Source organism: Bufo bufo, chromosome 7 (genome assembly GCF_905171765.1).
Source record: "Bufo bufo chromosome 7, aBufBuf1.1, whole genome shotgun sequence".
NCBI lineage: Eukaryota > Metazoa > Chordata > Amphibia > Anura > Bufonidae > Bufo > Bufo bufo.
In genome coordinates, this window is record NC_053395.1 from 171,350,860 (window position 1) to 171,370,695 (window position 19,836).

Consider the following 19,836-nt stretch of genomic DNA (forward strand, 5'->3'; position numbering starts at 1 on the left):
GAATACCGAACAGGGAATCCGTCCGGCGGAAAGATGGCGTCTGGGACAGATAGATGTGAACGGCTCGTACCAAATCCAGAGTGTGGAGCGACTGCGAGGATGAGACAGGTCAGGACAAAATGAAGGGAGAATCTCTGGATTTAGACTTTTGTCGGTTCAGGATCCATCCGAAGCATTCCAGGACTATACGTAGGCTGTCCGCCGTCGCCCGGAATGATGGACCTTTTACCAGGATATCGTCTAAGTAAGGGATCGCCACTATACCCCTGGCATGGAGCAGGGCCATGACCGCCGCCAGAGCCTTCGTAAAGACTCTGGGAGCTGTGGCCAGGCCGAACGGAAGGGGCCACAAACTGGTAGTGAAAAGGGACTAACTGCGAACCAGAGAAATTTTTGACACTAAGCTAAAACTGATTTAGCTTAGTCCCTTTAGGAAGGCTATAGCTGAAGGGAAGAGCTCATACCTTTTTGCTTAGTGTCCGACCTCCTAGTGGCAACAGCTATACCCATGGTCAAGCCTGTGTCCCCCAATGATACGGATGAGAAATGAATACAGCCAGCAAAGGAGGCAATATGGACAATCACAATACATTAGTAAGTGCCTCGTATTAACTTTCTCTACATGATAAACACCATTTGCTGAAGTGACAATCCCTTTAGGCCACCTGCACACGTAAAGGTGACCATAGCTTTTTAAGTGGTCAACAGCTTCAATAATGTTGAAAGTCCATTCACTGTGTGCTGTCACAGGGCAGCCAGTATATTGTAGTGTTGGCACCAACTAAACATGTGACGGCACTGTGCATCTATGGTGACCACACAACGGTCTCTGACTGATGACATTTATCAGACGCTGGTCTTCTATATTAAAATCACAGTCAACTCCTATCAGCTGAAACCGTTCCATGTGGGGCAACACAAGGTGTAAGGACTTGTCACCCGCTTATACATTTACATGCACTGCAACAGAGAACATGCTATACACACAAGGCGCGAGCTTGTAGGTTGTGTGGTCTGCATATAGTGCATGCTCTATTGCAGGGCTCCCAACATACGACCTACCTTAAAGAGTCCCTGAAAATGAATACATTTTTAAATGATGTCTTTTTATTAACATTTTGATAAATTCACATAACAGAAACCCCCCCCCCCCCTCACATATCCCATTCCACCCCCTACCACCTCACAGTATCCAAAAAATGCTTTCTATCTGCAACAGTCCAGTTGATGAACATTGCCACCAAATACAACAAAAATAAGTACATATGCATCTTCCAACAACAGAGCGCCAAAAGGCCTCCAGAGCTGAGCGCAACCACAGCATATGCAGCATTATCGGCCCTCTCCCCCCTACACCGGGGACACTTAGGCCTCTTTCAGACGGGCGTTGTGGGAAAATGTGCGGGTGCGTTGCGGGAACACGCACGATATTTCCGCGCGAGTGCAAAAGATTGTAATGCGTTTTGCACTCGCGTGAGAAAAATCGTGCATGTCTGGTACCCAAACCCAAACTTCTTCACAGAAGTTCGGGCTTGGGATCGGGGTTGTGCAGATTGTATTATTTTCCCGTATAACATGGTTATAAGGGAAAATAATAGCATTCTGAATACAGAATGCATAGTACAATAGGGCTGGAGGGGTTAAGAAAATAAAATAAAAAATTTTACTCACCTTAGTCCACTTGATCGCGCAGCCCGGCATCTCCTTCTGTCTCCTTTGCTGAACAGGACCTGTGGTGACGTCACTCCGGTCATCACATGATCCATCACCATGTGATGGATCATGTGATGGATCATGTGATGGATCATGTGATGGATCATGTGATGGATCATGTGATGACCGGAGTGACGTCACCACAGGTCCTGTTCAGCAAAGGAGACAGAAGGAGATGCCGGGCTGCGCGATCAAGTGGACTAAGGTGAGTAAAAAAAATTTTTCTTTTTTTTTAACCCCCTCCAGCGCTATTTTACTATGCATTCTGTATTCAGAATGCTATTATTTTCCCTTATAACCAAGTTATAAGGGAAAATAATAATGATCGGGTCTCCATGCCGATCGTCTCCTAGCAACCGTGCGTGAAAATCGCACCGCATCCGCTTGTGGATGCTTGCGATTTTCACGCAACCCCATTCACTTCTATGGGGCCTGCGTTGCGTGAAAAACGCACAATATAGAGCATGCTGCGATTTTCACGCAACGCACAAGTGATGCGTGAAAATCACCGCTCATGTGGACAGCCCCATAGAAATGAATGGGTCGGTATTCAGTGCGGGTGCAATGCGTTCACCTCACGCATCGCATCCGCGCGGAATACTCGCCCGTGTGAAAGGGGCCTTAGAATCTGAGCGGAGTCCTATATCAAACAGGAACTGAGGGGTTTTATAAACCCTGTGTATCAGGCACAAGTCTGATAACCTTTGGGCGTCACTGACTGAGAGCTGCAGGATCCTCTCCAATATCTCCTGCCATTGATTCTCCTCTAGGGGCCCCACCTCTGCTTCCCACGGCTCCCTACTGCAAACCGGATAATCCTTCAGTACCAGATCCAATATAGCCTGATAGAGTAGGGAAATGACCCCAGATAAGGATCCCTGCCGGTCTATGAGCCCAACCACTTTATTATGATGCCGTCATCGTGGTCAGCTCAGAAGGCATGGCGCACCACCAAATAACTATAAAATCAGAAGTAGGCAAACCATAATCTGTCTGAAGCTGCTCAGTACGGTATTGCCAAGAAGATGATGTACTTTAGTAATGCCCCTTCGTCGCCATCCCCTCACAGCCTGCAGAGAGCACAAGTGCGATAACCAGTAGGTGTCCCTGTATGAACCCTTATATTTCCCTCACTTTCCACCAAACGTTACGCAGGAGTATAGTGGGGAACAGCTGACCCAACATTTTCATCTTATTATCCTCTAAGGCTTTATACAAATTGGGCACCTTCAGGAAGCCCCATAATAACCTCAACCAGATTTGGGGATCCCCCACCTCCCCCTCCCAGCCCCGAACATGCTAAAGCTGAGCTGATAAGTCAACCCAGGGGTTGGGAAGGGCCAGTCCCCCATCCGTCTTACTCCTCTAAAGGGTCTCCAACCTCATACGGGCCGAGCCTCCATGCCATACGAACTCTCTGAAGATACTATCCATCGAGTGGAAATACCTAAGGGGTATCCATGGGGGGTACTGTGCAGAAGGTAAAGCAGCTGAGGCATCCAGACCATCTTAAGATTGATACGTCCTACTCTGGACCATGGATGCAGCTTCTGCTTGAATCTACCAATGAGAGGGGACAGAATAAGTATTTGGGGGTGGTTGTATCACGTCGCCTCATCACAGAGTATGAAAAACGTAGTTTCACTAACCACCTGCAGTCCTGCCTGGCCATATGCCCCCGCGTCATCCACTATATCTAAGGGTAGGAGAGCTGATTTAGTACAATTAATAACCAAACCACAGTATTGACCAAAAGTACAATAGGTAAGGAATCCCGTCCGCACACCGCGCTATTTTTTTCCCTGTGTGCCTGCCCGACAGAATCCAGAAGCCCCAGTATGATCCCTAATAATGGCCGCTAATGGCTCTATGGCCAGGGGGCGAATAATAACGGGGATCTGAAGAGAGGGATCAGAGTGTTTGAAAACGTCAGGCCTTATGCACACGGGCCTGCATCTGTTCCACATATTTTTTGCAGAATGCATGCAGACCAATTGATTTCTATGGGGATGCAAAAAGTGCTGACAGTACATGAATGTCATCCGCGTGCTGCTCCAAATATGATAGAATTTGTCCCATTCTTGTCCATTTTGCAGACAAGAGTAGGCATTTCTAGAAAGAAGTTGCAGCATGCATTCGGCTGGTATCAATATTTTTCGGATCTGCGGTTTGCAGACAGCAAAGTACATATGGTTGTGTGCATGTAGCCTTATGATTAGAAATATGCCAGCATTTTGCGTCCACAGTCCTCATGCAGACCTTAGTGTCTCCATGGTTACAAACTACAAACACACGCACAGACTTATCTGATCCTGCACTGCTAAGGCTACTTTCACACTCGCATTTGGTGCGGATCCGTCTTGTATCTGCACAGACGGATCCGCATCGATGATGCAAACGCTTGTATCCGTTCATAACGGATCCGTTTGCATTATTCATTCAAAAAAAACGACAAGACAAAACGGATCCGTCTTGACTTACATTGAAAGTCAATGGGGGACGGATCAGTTTTCAATTGCACCATATTGTGTCAGTGAAAAACTGATCTGTCCCCATTGACTTACATTGTAAGTCAGGACGGATCCGTTTGGCGCCGCATCGTCAGACAGTCCCCAAAACTCTGCAAGCTGCGTTTTAGTGACCGTCTAAAAAACGCAACGGAGACCAAACGCAGCCAAATTGATGCATTCTAATCGGATCCTTATCCATTCAGAATGCATTGGGGCTGAACTGATCCGTTTTGGGCCGCTTGTGAGAGCCCTGAAACGGATCTCACAAGCGGACCCAGAAACGCCAGTGTGAAAGTAGCCTTACCTACCAAAGTAGGGGTGAGATGGAAAGGAGTTTGTGTGTCGTCAGCAGCCATCACAGCCCGTTGGTATTCGAAAGGAAACAATATCAGAAGTCCTTTAGGGTTTGGCCACATGTGGCATATTTTTGTAAAAACTGCCGAAGGTCCATAGCAAAATCTGCAACGAATCCGTGGCGAAACCTGCATGAGTTATATGTGGCTTTTCCCCCTCTGCTTTGGCATATTCACACGTCAGTGTTTGGTCAGTGATTTCCATCAGTAAGGGCTCAAGCACAAGAACTTATTTTTTGTCTGCATCCAATTCCCTTTAATGGCTCCACAAAAGATGAGGACAGCACTGTCTGCAGCCGTATGTCTGTCTTGTGGCATCCGCAAAAATAGAGCAGGTCTTATCCTTGTCCTTTTTGCGGCATTTATGAAGGAGTGAAAAAAAATGGCTGCAGGATCTCAGCCTGTATCCCTGTTTTTCCGGATCGCAATTTGCAGACCACAAAACAGGCGACGGTCGGGTGCATGAGCCCTCATACCTTATCTCTGTGTAGGCTCCAATCCTGGTTTTGACTCAAAATCACTTATGAAAATCACTGACCGAACACGGAGGGCTCACGCACACAACCGTGGTTTTTGCCCTCATCCGATTCGCGGACCCGTTCACTTTAATGGGGCCATAAAGGATGCGGACAGCACACCGTGCGCTGTCCGCGTCCATACGTCTATTCTGCGGCCAGCAAAAGAAATAGAACACGTATTATTCTTGTGATGAAGTGAAAAAAAAATGGCCGCAAGCTCTTGGCCAGTATCCGTGTTTTGCAGACTGCAAAAACAGCTACAGCCGTGTGCATGAGCCCTGACTGTGCGAATAGGGCCTAAGGCTACGGCTACACAGCGATCTTGAGTGTGACAGGTGTTGCATGACCAAGGATCCCAGTGTAGTGCTAGTCTAAACTGACTGCAGATTTAGGCCTCATTCACATGACCAAATAGCCAGGTCACATGTTTTTTTACGCTCGTCACAAGGCCATTTTCAGAACAACTGAAGTCTATGGGTGTATTCACACGTCTTATTTTAACTGCACCATGAATGCCGACCGTCAAAAATAGGACATGTTAAATTTTGTCAATTTTCACAACCCAGCAGCTTTTTTTTCAGAACGCTGGTTTTTCATCACCGTCATGTGAATAAGGCCTTAAAATCCATGCTGCATGTCAAATTATGTGCAGATTCTGCTGCAGGAAAATTTCCACAGCATGTAGATAAAATGTGTATTTTTTTACCCTTATGTACTAAGGCTACGTCTACACGACGACATTTTGTTGCACTAATGTCGCGCGACAATTTTTATAATGGCAGTCTATGGTGTCGCACTGCAACATGCTGCGACTGCGACGCAACAGTCGCAGAAAATCCATTCGAGATGGATTTTTCTGCGACTGTTGCGTCGCAGCATGTTGCAGTGCGACACCATAAACTGCCATTATAAAAATTGTCGCGCGACATTAGTGCAACAAAATGTTGCGCTACAAATGTTGCAGTGTAGTTGCGCCTTGTCGCGCGACAAATGTCGTCGTGTAGACGTAGCCTTATTAGCTCTTTGCTGCTACTCTCGGCGGCTTATGGAGCAGGCATGTACATCCCGCCAGCAGCATATCCTGAGGCTGAAAGTGAGACATAAGAGGGATAAGAGGGGTCTGACACACACAGAAAGGAATCGGCAGGGCAGAGCGAGGTCACTGGGACCGCTCACAATGAACACTTTAACATCTGGGCCCTTTTCCCTCTTCGCTTCCTGTAATAACAATAAGCCGGACAGAGAGCAATATCCAGTACATTCTCCAATGTGGAAGAGCAAAACAGGACTCGTCACCCGTACGTTCCAGCCTCCAGTCTTAACCGTTTCACTGGCGATCCAGAATGAATTTATGAACACGTTGCGCGGTGATATCTACTACTTTAAAAGGGAGATGCTAATAAGGATGACCTGTCTTCTAGATAGGTCTGGGTCCGACACCCGGGACCCCCACCCGTCAGCTGTGCTCGCAGTAGAGCTGCGGCCTTCTCGCTGCTTTTCCTAGGCCATGTGACGACACGTTTATCAGTCACGTGGCCTAGGCGCAGCTCAGCCCCATAGAAGTGAACGGGGCTGAGCTGTGATACCAAGCACAGCCACTATACAATGTACGGCGCTGTGCTTGGCGAGCTGGGAGAAAGCTGCGGCGCTCACGAGTGCGCCGATGCCTTCTCAAACAGCTGATCAGCGGGGGTCCCGAGTGTCAGACCCCCACTGAGGATAGGTCATCAGTTGTAAAATCTTGGAAAACCCCTTTTAATTAGGAGTATGATGTGATTTTCTAATATTGTCCATACAATACAGAAAAACATGGGTTCTCGATGAAGAATGACAGGACTGCTAGGACCCACTTTATGGAGTTCTGTTCTCCCCAGAAAATGCATTTCAATTACTGGATCACTCTCCATTACTTAGTGGTTGTTTAGTTGCCTGTAATATAGATATAATCTACACATATGTGCTATAATAGACATCAGCTCCCTGTGCATGGATTTCCTGGCGAGCTTGCACGATGCAGTGTAAAGAATGGAGGATGGAGAGCAGAAGTCTCTGATTAGGTTAATTTCAAAGGGAACCTGAGCTAGTGTTTTCCATCATAATCACTCATTCAGAAGAAAGAGGAGGTCTGTCAAAAAAGTATGCATTGATCACAAAATCTAATAGGAGTTAGATGGCATTAGGAAAGAAAGTTTTTTGAATTTTCATTTTCTTTCTCAACACAAACCTGAAAATGGGTTTTTCCTATGAAAAAAAAAAAAATATTCTACATTTTTCAAACCAGCACCTGGAACCGAATACCTTTGCAATGGCATGTAATGAAATATTTACTATAAAATGTATCTGTACAGCGCCACCTGCTGTTTGTTCCCTTCCTTATTTCTCTGTCCACCTCTATAACAATATTGAGGTTGCTGCACATGTTCAGTTCCAACAGTCACCAGCCATATTTACTAGGGATCGACCGATTATCGGTTTTACCGATAGTATCGGCCGATATTCCGGATTTTGAAAGTTATCGGTATCTGCATCTATTTTGATGATATTCCGATAACGAATCGGGAACACGGATCGCGCTGCTGACAGCGCTCTCCGTGTTCCCTCAGCAGCACAGGGGAGAAGGAAGCAGTGTCTCCCTCCCCCCGTGCCTCTGCCACCAATGAGAGGAGGGAGGACAAATGGTGGGGAGGGGCTTTGGCCACTGCGCCACCAATAAAGATAACTCTCTCATTAATTCATATACAGGAGGCGGGAGCTGTCTGCAGAATCACATAGCCGGCTCCCGACCTCTATGACAAGTAGCTGCGATCTGCGGTACTTAACCCCTCAGGTGCCACACGAGGGGTTAACTGCCGCGGATCGCAGCTACCGCTCATAGAGGTTGGGAGCCGGCTATGTGATTCTACAGCCAGCTCCCGCCTCCTGTATATGAATTAGTGAGAGAGTTATCTTCATTGGTGGCGCAGTGCGCCCCCCCCCCAGTATTAATCATTGGTGGCAGTGGCCACAGGATCCCCTCTCCCCCCTCAGTGGCAGTTCCCATCGGAGCCCCAGCAGTGTAATCGCGGGGCTCCGATCGGTTACCATGGCAGCCAGGACGCTACTGAAGCCCTGGCTGCCATAGTCAGCTCCCTGCTGCTGTGTGCACTATGCACAGAGCAGCAGGGAGAGTGTGAAGTCCTATTTACCCTGATAGAGCTCTATTACGGTGAATAGGACAAGGGTTCTAGTCCCTAAGGGGGCTAAAAGTTAGTAATTATATATATAAAGATTTACAAAAAAAACCAAAAAACCTACACGTTAACAATAAACATATTCATTTTCAGCAGATGTGTAGGATTATTTTTTTTTTTCAAAAATGAAAATTCACAGAATATCGGTATAAATTATCGTCTATCGGCCTGAAAGTTCCCAGATTATCTGTATCGGTTCTAAAAAAATCAATATCGGTCGATCCCTAATATTTACTGTTACAAACTGACAGTTACAAGAAGAGAGTTACCATAGAAAGGACTGCTGCAGAAAGGACACACCTCCTAGAAAAGGGCATTCCCTTGAGCGGTCGACCAGAAGAAAATATAGCATAGGATTTGCGGCAATGAATGGGGAGATCTCTTGATCCATGTGTGGTACAGGGCTGGGTGTAGCTTTGTTAGAAAAATCGTCCTGTACTATATGGTTTCCGATTTTCATTTTTTACATTAATTATGGGATAACCCAATTAAAGGGGTTGTCCGGGTTCAGAGCTGAACCCGGACATACCCTTATTTTCACCCAGGCAGGCCCCTGAGGCTAGCATCGGAGCATCTCATGCTCCGATGCTCTCCTTTGCCTTGCGCTAAATCGCGCAGGGCACGGGCTCTTTTGTTTAACATAACACACTGCCGGGCGGAAACTTCCGCCTGGCAGGGTGTTCGGTGACGTCACCGGCTCTGATGGGCGAGCTTTAGCGCTGCCCTAGCCGTTTTACTGGCTAGGGCAGCGCTAAATCCCGCCCATCAGTGCCGGTGACATTACTGGGCTTCCTGGCAGCCCCATGGAGAGCCCCGTTACATCACCGGATCTCCAAAAAATTGCCTTTGCCCTGCGCGATTTAGCCCAGGGCAAAGGAGAGCATCGGAGCATGAACTGCTCCGATGCTCAAGTCAGGGGGGCGGCCGGGGTGAAAATGGAGGTATGCCCGGGTTCAGCTCTGAACCCAGACAACCCCTTTAAGGAGGAGACAGGTCAGGTGATTGAGGTTTCCATGCTGGACTTTTCTAATAGAGTTTCGGTCAGCACCCCATTTTTAAGAAATACTCCTATTTCTCAATCCTACCAATTCTTGAGCATCTTCTTTAGCACTCACTTTTGTGTTGTCCCCCTAATTTCTCCACTTAATTTATAAATACATTGACAATTGGGTGTTAACAGTTGGGGATGGGTCCCTACACTGATACTGTCCAATCAATGCTGCCAGCATCAGGCTGCGCAGGAACATACCCTTTTGACAGAAGGGGAACAGTAAGGCCCCTTTCAGACGAGTGTCACGCTCTGGACTCACAGTGCAGCTCCCGTCCTGAACATCCAGCACTGCTGGGAACGTAAAGCATTATATTAATTTATGATGCTATGTAACCCTTGGAGGTCTGGAATGTACTGGAAAACACTGACATAATGCTGTCAGTGTTATCCAATACATTCCAGAACTGTAAGGGCTCATGCACACAACCGTTGTTGTTTTGCGGTCTGCTTTTCACAGATCCGTTGTTCCGTATCTGAGTTTTTTCTTCCGTTCCATTATTCCACAAAACATATCCGTATGTGATCCGTTTATTGCGGATCGGAAACGGAAACAGTATCTTATTAATCCCCAAACACATGAGCAATAAGGGCTGGGCATAGAATTTCTACAGTATGGATCCGCAAAATACGGATGACATACGGATGTGTTCTGCATTTTTTGCGGGCCCATTGACTTGAATGGGGCCACGGACCGTGATTTGCAGACAATAATAGGACATGCACTACTTTTTTGCGGAAACGGAATGCACACGGAGTACCGTCTATTGTTTTTGTGGACCCATTGAAGTTCCGCATACGGTCCGCAAAAAGAACGGAAGCGGAAAGAAAATACGTTTGTGTGTATGAGCCCCTAGGGTTACATAGCATCATAAGACCTCTTGCACACAAACGTTTTTTTTTTCCCTGTTTACGTTCTGTTTTTTGCGTTCCGTATATACGGAACCATTCATTTCAATGGATCCAGGGAAAAAAAACAAAAAACGAAGGTACTCCGTATGCCTTTCGTTTGCGTATTTCCGTTCAAAGATAGAACATGTCCTATTATTGTCCGCATAATGGACAAGGATAGTACTGTTCTATCAGGGGCCAGCTCTTCAGTTCAGTTCCGCAAAAAACAGAATGCACACGGACGTCATCTGTATTTTATGTGGATCCGTTTTTTGCGGAACGCAAAATACATACGGTCGTGTGCATGAGGCCTAAGGCTAGTTTCACACTAGCGGCAGGGGACTCTGGCAGTCTGCTCCGGCGGGTGAACAGCCTGTCGGATCCGTCCTGCTGCTAGTTCACGTGTGCCCGTGGACTGCCGCTCCGTCCCCATTGACTCTAATGGGGGTGGAGTTCCGGCGTCAGCACGGCAGCGCACGCCGAGAGGCGGCCGAACTAAAAGTACTGCATACTTTTAGTCCAGCTGCCTCTCGGCGTGCGCTGCCGTGCCGACGCCGGAATTCTGCCCCCCGCCCCCATTAGAGTCAATGGGGACGGAGCGGCAGTCCGGGGGCACACCTGAACTAGCGTCAGGACGTATCTGACAGGCTGTTCACCCGCCGGAACAGACTACCAGAGTCCCCTGCCGCTAGTGTGAAACTAGCCTAACACCCACTTCTCAATTTATTTATACATTTCTAGGAGGAATAACAGAGGAATTACATAATGCAGAGTCCAAAGAATAAAAGGATCCAGAATTATTTGATGGTGTATGCAATTACCGTATTTACTAAAACAAACATGTCAGGAATGGTGACAGGTTCCCTTTAAAGAACTGCCCATGCACCAACTCCGTAACACATTTTCGGTTTTCTCTCCGACTAGCACTGGCACACAGGAACGCCACCGTGTACACAATGCACTTTGTAGTAAAGCAGACAAAATAACACAGGACAGGAATCCATGACACATTCCCTTTAAGTCGATACCTGAGAATAAAAGCAGTTTCCTGAATGGAGGGTAGACGCATTCAGGCACAAATTAGGTCTGATCCACGGCTCAGCGTGTCGGCGCAGGTGCCAGCAGAGCGGCGTGGGTGCTTAAATACAGGCTGTGAAATAAAAACCTAAATTACAGTTAATGAAGTGGGTCATTCACCTGACAGCAGCAAATAAAAGAGTGTGAGTCTGCACATATTACACAGCGTCACGCGCTGCTCGCGTTCAGCCTTTCCTCTGCTATAAGGGATGTACCGTCTTATACATCGCGTGTAATAAGGATATACAGTGATCAGTCAGTGGAAGACTTATCAGTGTCCCTCGCCAGGGGCGTAGCTCCCATAGTGGCAGACCATGCGACTGCTATGGGGCCCAGGACAAGAGGGGGCCCAGTCTTAGTTGGGATCATCCACTCTTCTACTGGAGGTGAAAACTTGGTCAGGACTCCACCCTCTAAAGCAGGGATCGGCAACCTTCGGCCCTCCAGAAGTGAATGGAGCATTCTGGGAGTTGGAGTATAGAATTTTTAGCAAATAAAGCAGTGGAAAAAACGGCCCAAGGGTTTTTGAAAGGGGTTTAGGCGGTAACCCTTCTGTCCTGTGGGGGGGGGGGGGGGGGGGGGGGAGACCTGGTTTGATCCCTGCTATGGGGCCCTTACTTCTCTATGTACGCCACGGTCCTTCTCTATTCCTTACTTACCAAGGAACCATGGTTTCCAAAATCACATGGGAGAAATGCTGCACTCACTACAGCGGTAATGGTGGTCATACCATTTTGTGCCACAGTTTGAAATGCTCTTGCTTAAAGGCTATGTACACCTTCGGAGGTAATATACCTACCCCGCTCCCCGCACCGCTCCTGGTCCCTGCACCTCCGCTGCTGCTTCTCCCGGTACACGGATGAAAACATCCGGTGTTGGGGACGGGGAGCAGCCGATAGCAGGCGGGGACGGGGACGAGCCTCCCTAGCATCGTGGGCTGGCCCGGCAAATGTGGGGGGCGTTTTCTTGAAATTCGACTAAATTAAACTGCCTTTAACGAATAGGTAACTGAATGACTTTGACATTGAAACCCATTAGGAAAAAAAATGTTTACTGCACCGTATATATTTTTTGTATATCCTTGGATTGAAAAAAGTGCGGTTTAGGGTCCATTCACACGTCCGTTGTTTCTTTCCTGATCTGTTCCGTTTTTTGCGGAACAGATCTGGACCCATTCATTTTCAATGGGTCCTGAAAAAAATCGGACAGCTCAATGTCAGAATTTTTTTCAGGACCCATTGAAAATGAATGGGTCCAGATCTGTTCCGCAAAAAACGGAACAGATCAGGAAAGAAACAACAGACGTGTGAATGGACCCTAACTGTGCTTTTCAGTGCAGTAGAGGACCTGCCATCTCTCCTGACATGTGATTTTCAGCAACTACTTGCATCCCAATGAAATTATTCTGGAGCATCAACTCTTATGACTATTATTCCTGCTATAAATTACAAATTAATTGCTAGCCGTTTGCAATAAAGGTCCAGACGGGCGTTACCAGTTGGGAAGGGGGGAGGTCCCTGCACAGTCTGATATTATCCAATCAGTACTGCCAGTGTCAGACTGTGCAGACACCCCCCCTCCAAAAAAATATATAATAATAATAATAATAATAAATAAATTAAAAATAAAATTGGACCTGTTTTGAAAACTGCCAGCAAATTTATTCATAACTTCTAGCAGAAATAATAAAGGAATGGCACATCAGAGTCATAAGCACAGACGCTCCAGAATTGTTATTACAAGGGGAATGAAAGTAGTTACTAAACCAAACATGTCAGGAGAGGTGACTTTAAAGGGGTTATCCGGGAATTACTATTGATGACCTATCCTCTGGGTAGGTCATCAATATTAGATTGGCGGGGCCCAGATTCCAGGACGCCCGACAATCAGTTGTTAGAGGAGGCCGGGCACTTCGTGGGCGCTGCTACTTCTTTGTAGGCCATGTGATGTCCCCGTACATCGGTCACATGAGTTGCAACTCTGCCCCACTCAAGTCAATGGGGCTGGGCTGCAATACCAAGCACAGCCACTATACAATGTATGGCGCTGTGCTCAGAAAGCTGTCAGGAGTCGGCAGCGCTCACCAGAGCTCCGGTGACTGCAGCGGCTCCCTGAAAAAGCCAAAACAGCCAACCCCCGTCAATGTGATATCTTTACCTTGAAAACCCCTTTAAGACTTCGGGACTGCAACATATTCTAGACAAAAGTATTCCAAAAAGCAAACCAATTTTGTCCGATGTTTGGTCATTATGGGCATAATGATGCATAGCCAGGTTGGAAGGTTTTTCAAGCATATACGTCCACTGTCTAACTAACTGTATGGTGATGTCTTGCTTTATTTACAGCAGATGTCAGGAAGAAGGGTTAGACATGTTGGATTTCAACATGCCCAATTTTTTTTGCTCTCAAAGGACACAGACTGACTGTATGATGAGCTTTAGTGAAGCAGAGTGTGGACATTACATATTACACCAAATCATCCATTTTCCATTTCCTACGTCAAAGGCCAAGGCTTAGTCATAATGAAACCAATAAAGAAGACCAAGAGCCAACTTCAAAAACACCCTTCGGGCTAAACATACGGCACACTGTCTGTAATAAGAGTCCTGCCACCCAACCTGTGGACAGAAGTGGCCCTCAACAACCTCTAGACATTTCTCCCATCCATTACCTTTCGTTGGGACACCGTCCTCTGAAGGTCCATGTTTCTCTGGTCTGCACTGGAGGTCGACTAGGAGCCTCCTGGGCTCCACCACTGACATCGCCGCTCTCAGTCAAGTCACTCACAATTACTCTGACAAATGTTCTTAAACATGAGAAAGTTAGGAGAGGGAGGATTTGGAGACGCATGAACCCCCACCGCTCGTCAGCCGCCCATGCACACAATGGGAAACATTTATGACTTCTGCAGGAGGAAATAAACATATAGATCAGTGTCACGTCACCAGATGTTTGCCTCCATTGTTTGAGCGATGTAAGAAAAATTACACATGCTAATGGACTGCCATGGACTACGCTACCCCTTTTCATAAATATCCTCTATTATCCGTTACTGGAGTGGGCGATGTAATGATTTCCTTCCTGATCTTATTGTGTGAAGGACGGCGGCAACAAAGAGCTTCATTTTTGTTCAGTGATGGTCTGAAACCACTGGCATGTCCAGCAGACGAGGCAATGAACTTTACATGGATTAGGCATATGATGAACCCGCTGGAGGAAGACCCAGGGACAACACAGTGGGGCAGATTTACTAAAACCAGCCCACCAGAATTCTGGCTCTGGATTCAAACATGGAGAGGAAACCTGCGAAAACCAGTCTGAAACGGGCTGGCTTTCGCACCGGCTTTTAACCTTTGCATTGCATAGGTTGGCAGCTTCAGAAAAAGCTTACAGCATACTACTGACCAGTTGTAACGTGCAACGGGAGTCCATTTATACTGCCCGATTTTTCTGTAGCATGTGGAAGAGATTTCTTAAAATGCTGGAACAGTGCAACACGTGTGGCAAATCAGCCATGTTTACATCACGTGTGGACATAACCTTAGGCCTCTTTCACACGAGCGTGTCCGGATAAGGTCCGGATGCGTTGCGGCAAACCCGCGTGAGTAGGTACCCAATTGCAGTCAGTTTTGACCGGTTGCGTTCCGTTCAGTTTTTATCGCGCGGGTGCAATGTGTTTTGCACACGCGTGATAAAAAACTGAATGTGGTACCCAGACCCGAACTTCTTAACAGAAGTTCAAGTTTGGGTTCAAGGTTGTGTAGATTATATTATTTTCCCTTATAACATGGTTATAAGGGAAAATAATAGCATTCTAAATACAGAATGCATAGTACAATAGGGCTGGAGGGGTTAAAAAAATTAAAAAATTAACTCACCTTAATCCACTTGCTCGCGCAGCCGACATCTCTTCTGTCTTCTTCTTTGAGGAATAGGACCTTTGATGACGTCACTGCGCTCATCACATGGTCCACATTATATTTTACCATGGTGATAAATCATGTGACAGACCATGTGATGAGCACAGTGACGTCATCAAAGGTCCTATTCTTCAAAGAAGAAGACGGGCTGCGCGAACAAGTGGATTAGGCTACATTCACACGTCCGTATTTTTCTACATCCCGATTTTCGGTCCGTTTTTTGCGGATCCGTTGTTCCTGAAAATGTTTCCGTATGTCATCCGTTTTTTGCAGATCCGCAAAAAACGGAAACATGTGAAAACTCAAATCCGACAGTATATTCTAACACAGAGGCGTTCCCATGGTGATGGGGACGCTTCTAGTTAGAATATACTGAGAACGGTGTCCATGACTGCCCCCTGCTGCCTGGCAGCACCCGATCTCTTACAGGGGGCTGTGATCCGCACAATTATTGTGCGAATCATAGCCCCCTGTGAGAGATCAGGTGCTACCAGGCAGGAGGGGGCAGACCCCCCTCCCTCCCCAGTATTAAATGTGCCCAGTGCGGCCTCACCTCTCCCCCCCCCCCCCTATCATTGGTGGCAGTGCGGATTCCCAGTATTAATAAATGTTCCCAGTGCGGCCTCACCTCTCCCCCCCCCCACCCCATCATTGGTGGCAGCAGGGAGTACCGATCGGAGTCCCAGTTTAAATTGCTGGGGCTCCGATCGGTTACCATGGCAGCAAAGACGCTATTGCAGTCTTGGCTGCCATGGTTACTTAGCAATAAATACAAGCATTATACTTACCTGCGACTGCGAGCTGCGATGTCTGACCGGCCGGGAGCTTCTCCTACTTGTAAGTGAGAGGTCTGTGCGGCGCATTGCTTTTAGCACAGACCTGTCACTTACCAGTAGGAGGAGCTCCCGGCCGGACACACATCGCAGCTCGCAGTCGCAGGTAAGTATAATGCTTGTATTTATTGCTAAGTAACCATGGCAGCCAAGACTGCAATAGCGTCTTTGCTGCCATGGTAACCGATCGGAGCCCCAGCGATTTAAACTGGGACTCCGATCGGTACTCTCCGCTGCCACCAATGATGGGGGGGAGAGGTGAGGCCGCACTGGGCACATTTATTAATACTGGGAATCCGCACTGGCCACCGATGGGGGGGGGGGGGGGGGGGGGAGAGGTGAGGCCGCACTGGGCACATTTAATACTGGGGAGGGAGGGGGGTCTGCCCCCTGCTGCCTGGCAGCAACCGATCTCTTATAGGGGGCTATGATATGCACAATTAACCCCTCAGGCGCAGCACCTGAGGGGTTAATTGTGCAGATCACAGCCCCCTGTAAGAGATCGGGTGCTGCCAGGCAGCAGGGGGCAGTCATGTACACCGTTCTCAGTATATTCTAACTAGAAGCGTCCCCATCACCATGGGAACGCCTCTGTGTTAGAATATACTGTCGGATCTGAGTTTTTCACGAAGTGAAAAATCAGATCTGTAGAAAACTTACTGGGAATCCGCACTGCCGCACTGGCCACCAATGAATATAGAGGGAGGGGGGCACATTTAATACTGGGGAGGAAGCCTAATTTCCAGGAACGGAATCCGCATAAAACGGATGACATACGAATGTCTTCCGTTTTTTGCGGATCCATTGACTTTGTATTGGTCCAGGATCCGATTTTTCAGGACAAGAATAGGACATGTTTTATATTTAAACGGACATGCGGAACGGAACAACGGAAACAGACAGCACACATTGTGCTGTCCAATTTTTTCCAGGACCCATTGAAAATGAATGGGTCCAGATCTGGTCCTGATCTGTTCCTGAAAAAACGGAACAGATCAGGAAAGAAAAAACGGACGTGTGAATGGACCCTTAAGGCGAGTTAAATTATTTTTTTTTTTTTTTTTTTTAACCCCTCCAGCCCTATTGTACTAGGCATTCTGTATTCAGAATGCTATTATTTTCCCTCATAACCATGTTATAAAGGAAAATAATAAAGATCGGGTCCCGATCAGCTCCTAGCAACCGTGCGCGAAAAATCGCACCGCATCCACACTTGCTTGCGGATGCTTGCGAATTTCACGCAGCCCCATTCACCTTCAATGGGGCCTGTGTTGCATGAAAAACGCACAATAAAGAACATGCTGCGATTTTCACGTAACGCAAAAGTGATGCGTGAAAATCACCGCTCATGTGCACAGCCCCATAGAAATAAATGGGTTTCGGATTCAGTGCGGGTGCACTGCGTTCACCTCACGCATTGCACCCGCGCGGAAATCTCACCCGTGTGAAAGAGGCCTTACGCTACTTTCACATGAGCGTATTCAGTCTGGGTAACATGCTCCGCATGGGAACCGTATTTCCCGGACTGAACGCTTCTCCTAGGAAGTGAACTCACAAGACTCAAAATGCTTTAGGATGCTGTGCATTCCCGTCTCACCGCAGGTCTGCTGAACTGGACTAGCATAATGCGGTGACTACAGTCCAGTGGACCCACGGTGCAATGGGAATTCACAGCATCATAAGGCATTATGACGTTGCTGTGAATTCACCTCAGAAGAGCAGTGTTCAGTCTGGGAAACACAGCGCCCACACGGAGCCGAATACGCTCATGTGAATGTGTAAAAAAAAAAAACACAACACACAAGCACCACACGTTTTGCACCTTGCCAAACACTCTTCAAAAGGGACGTATTTTCTAGCCATGTGCTCAAGGGACTGCACACGGACCTATAAAAGTCAACAGTGCAATGCCTCAGTTTTTCTACTTTGGAAGGCAGGGCATGCACTATGTTGGTCTGTGTCCTGCGGAACATGAAGCTGGAGACAGTCACGGGCAGTCACCAGGGGCCTGTCCTACGCGGACATATGGACTGCACTGCCCTTCTAAAAACTGTCCAGGTGTTGCGGCCGCAACACGGGCGATGTTTAATATGGTAGTCTGAATCTGGCCAAAGGAACAAAAAAAAAAACAACTAATGTTGACACCGATTTCTGCCTCAAAATCAGCTTCAAAAAATCCCCCAAAACAGCCTCCAGTTTATTTCATTGGGAAGCAGCACTTGCTTTTTTTTTGCATGTGAAAAAAAAAAGCAGCGTGGCCTATTTTGGGGAAGAATCTGTGTTGAATGTCCCACTGAAACAAATGGAAAGCAATCAAAAACGGCTCCATGCAAACCCATGTGTTTTTTTGTGCATTTTTCACGCGTTTTTGGGCACAGATCCGTGCCTAAAACCTTGAGCTGAAAATACAGCTTTGTATTACTATAGTAGTGGTTAAAAAAAAACAAGTCAAAAACCACGTGAAAAAACGCACTGGAAAAAAATACTGCGCGGATTCCGCGCTGATTGTTTCAGCGCGTTTTCAAAATACATTGTGCAATCGTCCCCTAATTAAGGCTATGTTCACACGACTGATTTTCTGCGCTGGTGCAGGAGAATCAGTGCAGATTCCGGGCATGCCGCTTCCCATTGAAATGAATGGGAGGCTTTTTAGATGTGTTTTTTTGGCACGGAAAATGTGTGGGGGAAAAAAACTGTGTCAAAAAACATTTTGGAACTAAGGCAAAAGTGCTGAACTTTCATTTATTTCATTTTAAAATTGTGTCTGACACAACCCAGGGGAAGCAGGAGAAGCTTTCAGGCCCCCTGCACACGATCAGGATTGCGTGCGGATTTTCCGCGCGGATTTGCGTGCGGAAAATCCGCACCGTAGGTCATGTCCATTGTATTCTATGAGAATTTGAAATTCTCAATGCACACGATGCAGATTTTTTCCGCGCGGATTTTGACCTGCGGTGCGGATTTTAAAATCCGCGACATGTCAATTAATTTTTTTTTTTCCTGACCGGATTTTCTTCATTCACTCAGTGAAATCCGCATGCGGAAAATCCGCTCCGAATCCGCACGCAAATCCGTATGCAAATCCGCACCAATTAATGCGGATTGACCGCACAGATTTGCCTGCGAACACCTGCGGATTTCAGTGCGGATTCTCCGCACATGAATCCTGAACGTGTGCATGTACCCTCAGTCTTCCAACCATGAGCACAGAAGAACTACGGTACTTTCTGCAAGACTGCTACGTAGTCCCCCCCAAGCAGAGCGCTGCCTTCTTCTAAATCTTCCACCCCGTGGTAGGCGGCTCAGGCTTCCTGCATTGTCTCGCAGTTGATAGATTTAGGGTACTTTCACACTTGCGGCAGAGGATTCCGGCAGGCAGTTCCGGCAAAACGTATGCCAACTGATGGCATTTGTCAGACGGATCCGGATGCGGATCTGTCTGACAAATGCATTGAAATGCCGTCTCTCCGGTGTCATCCGTAAAAACGGATCCGGTATAAATTTTTTCTTCATTTTTTTGCCTGAACATTTAATGACGGATGCAGCACTAATACACTTCAATGTAAATTAATGTCGGATCCGGGATTCCGGCAAGTGTTCAGTCTTTTTGGCGAGAGAGAAAACTGCAGCATGCCGCGCTATTTTCTCAGTCCTAAAATGGCAAAAAGACTGAACTGAAGACATCCTGATGCATCCTGTACGGTTTGCTCTCCATTCAGAATGCATTAAGATAAAACTGATCA

The 19,836-nt window shown here is 47.2% G+C and overlaps 1 protein-coding gene across 5 annotated transcripts in view; it reads right to left on the bottom strand.

The window, feature by feature from the left end:
- Nucleotides 1–19,836, bottom strand: part of DIP2A (disco interacting protein 2 homolog A) — a 108,888-nt gene that overhangs the window by 83,947 nt on the left and 5,105 nt on the right. Inside the window, exon 1 of one of the 5 annotated variants that reach the window (XM_040441929.1) lies at nucleotides 14,012–14,117. The exons of the other annotated variants lie outside the window; for them this stretch is intronic. Coding sequence (XP_040297863.1) covers nucleotides 14,012–14,102 — 91 coding nt within the window. The 5' untranslated portion in view covers nucleotides 14,103–14,117. Of the gene's footprint in view, nucleotides 1–14,011; nucleotides 14,118–19,836 lie in introns of those variants that run through there. 5 annotated transcript variants of the gene reach the window in all.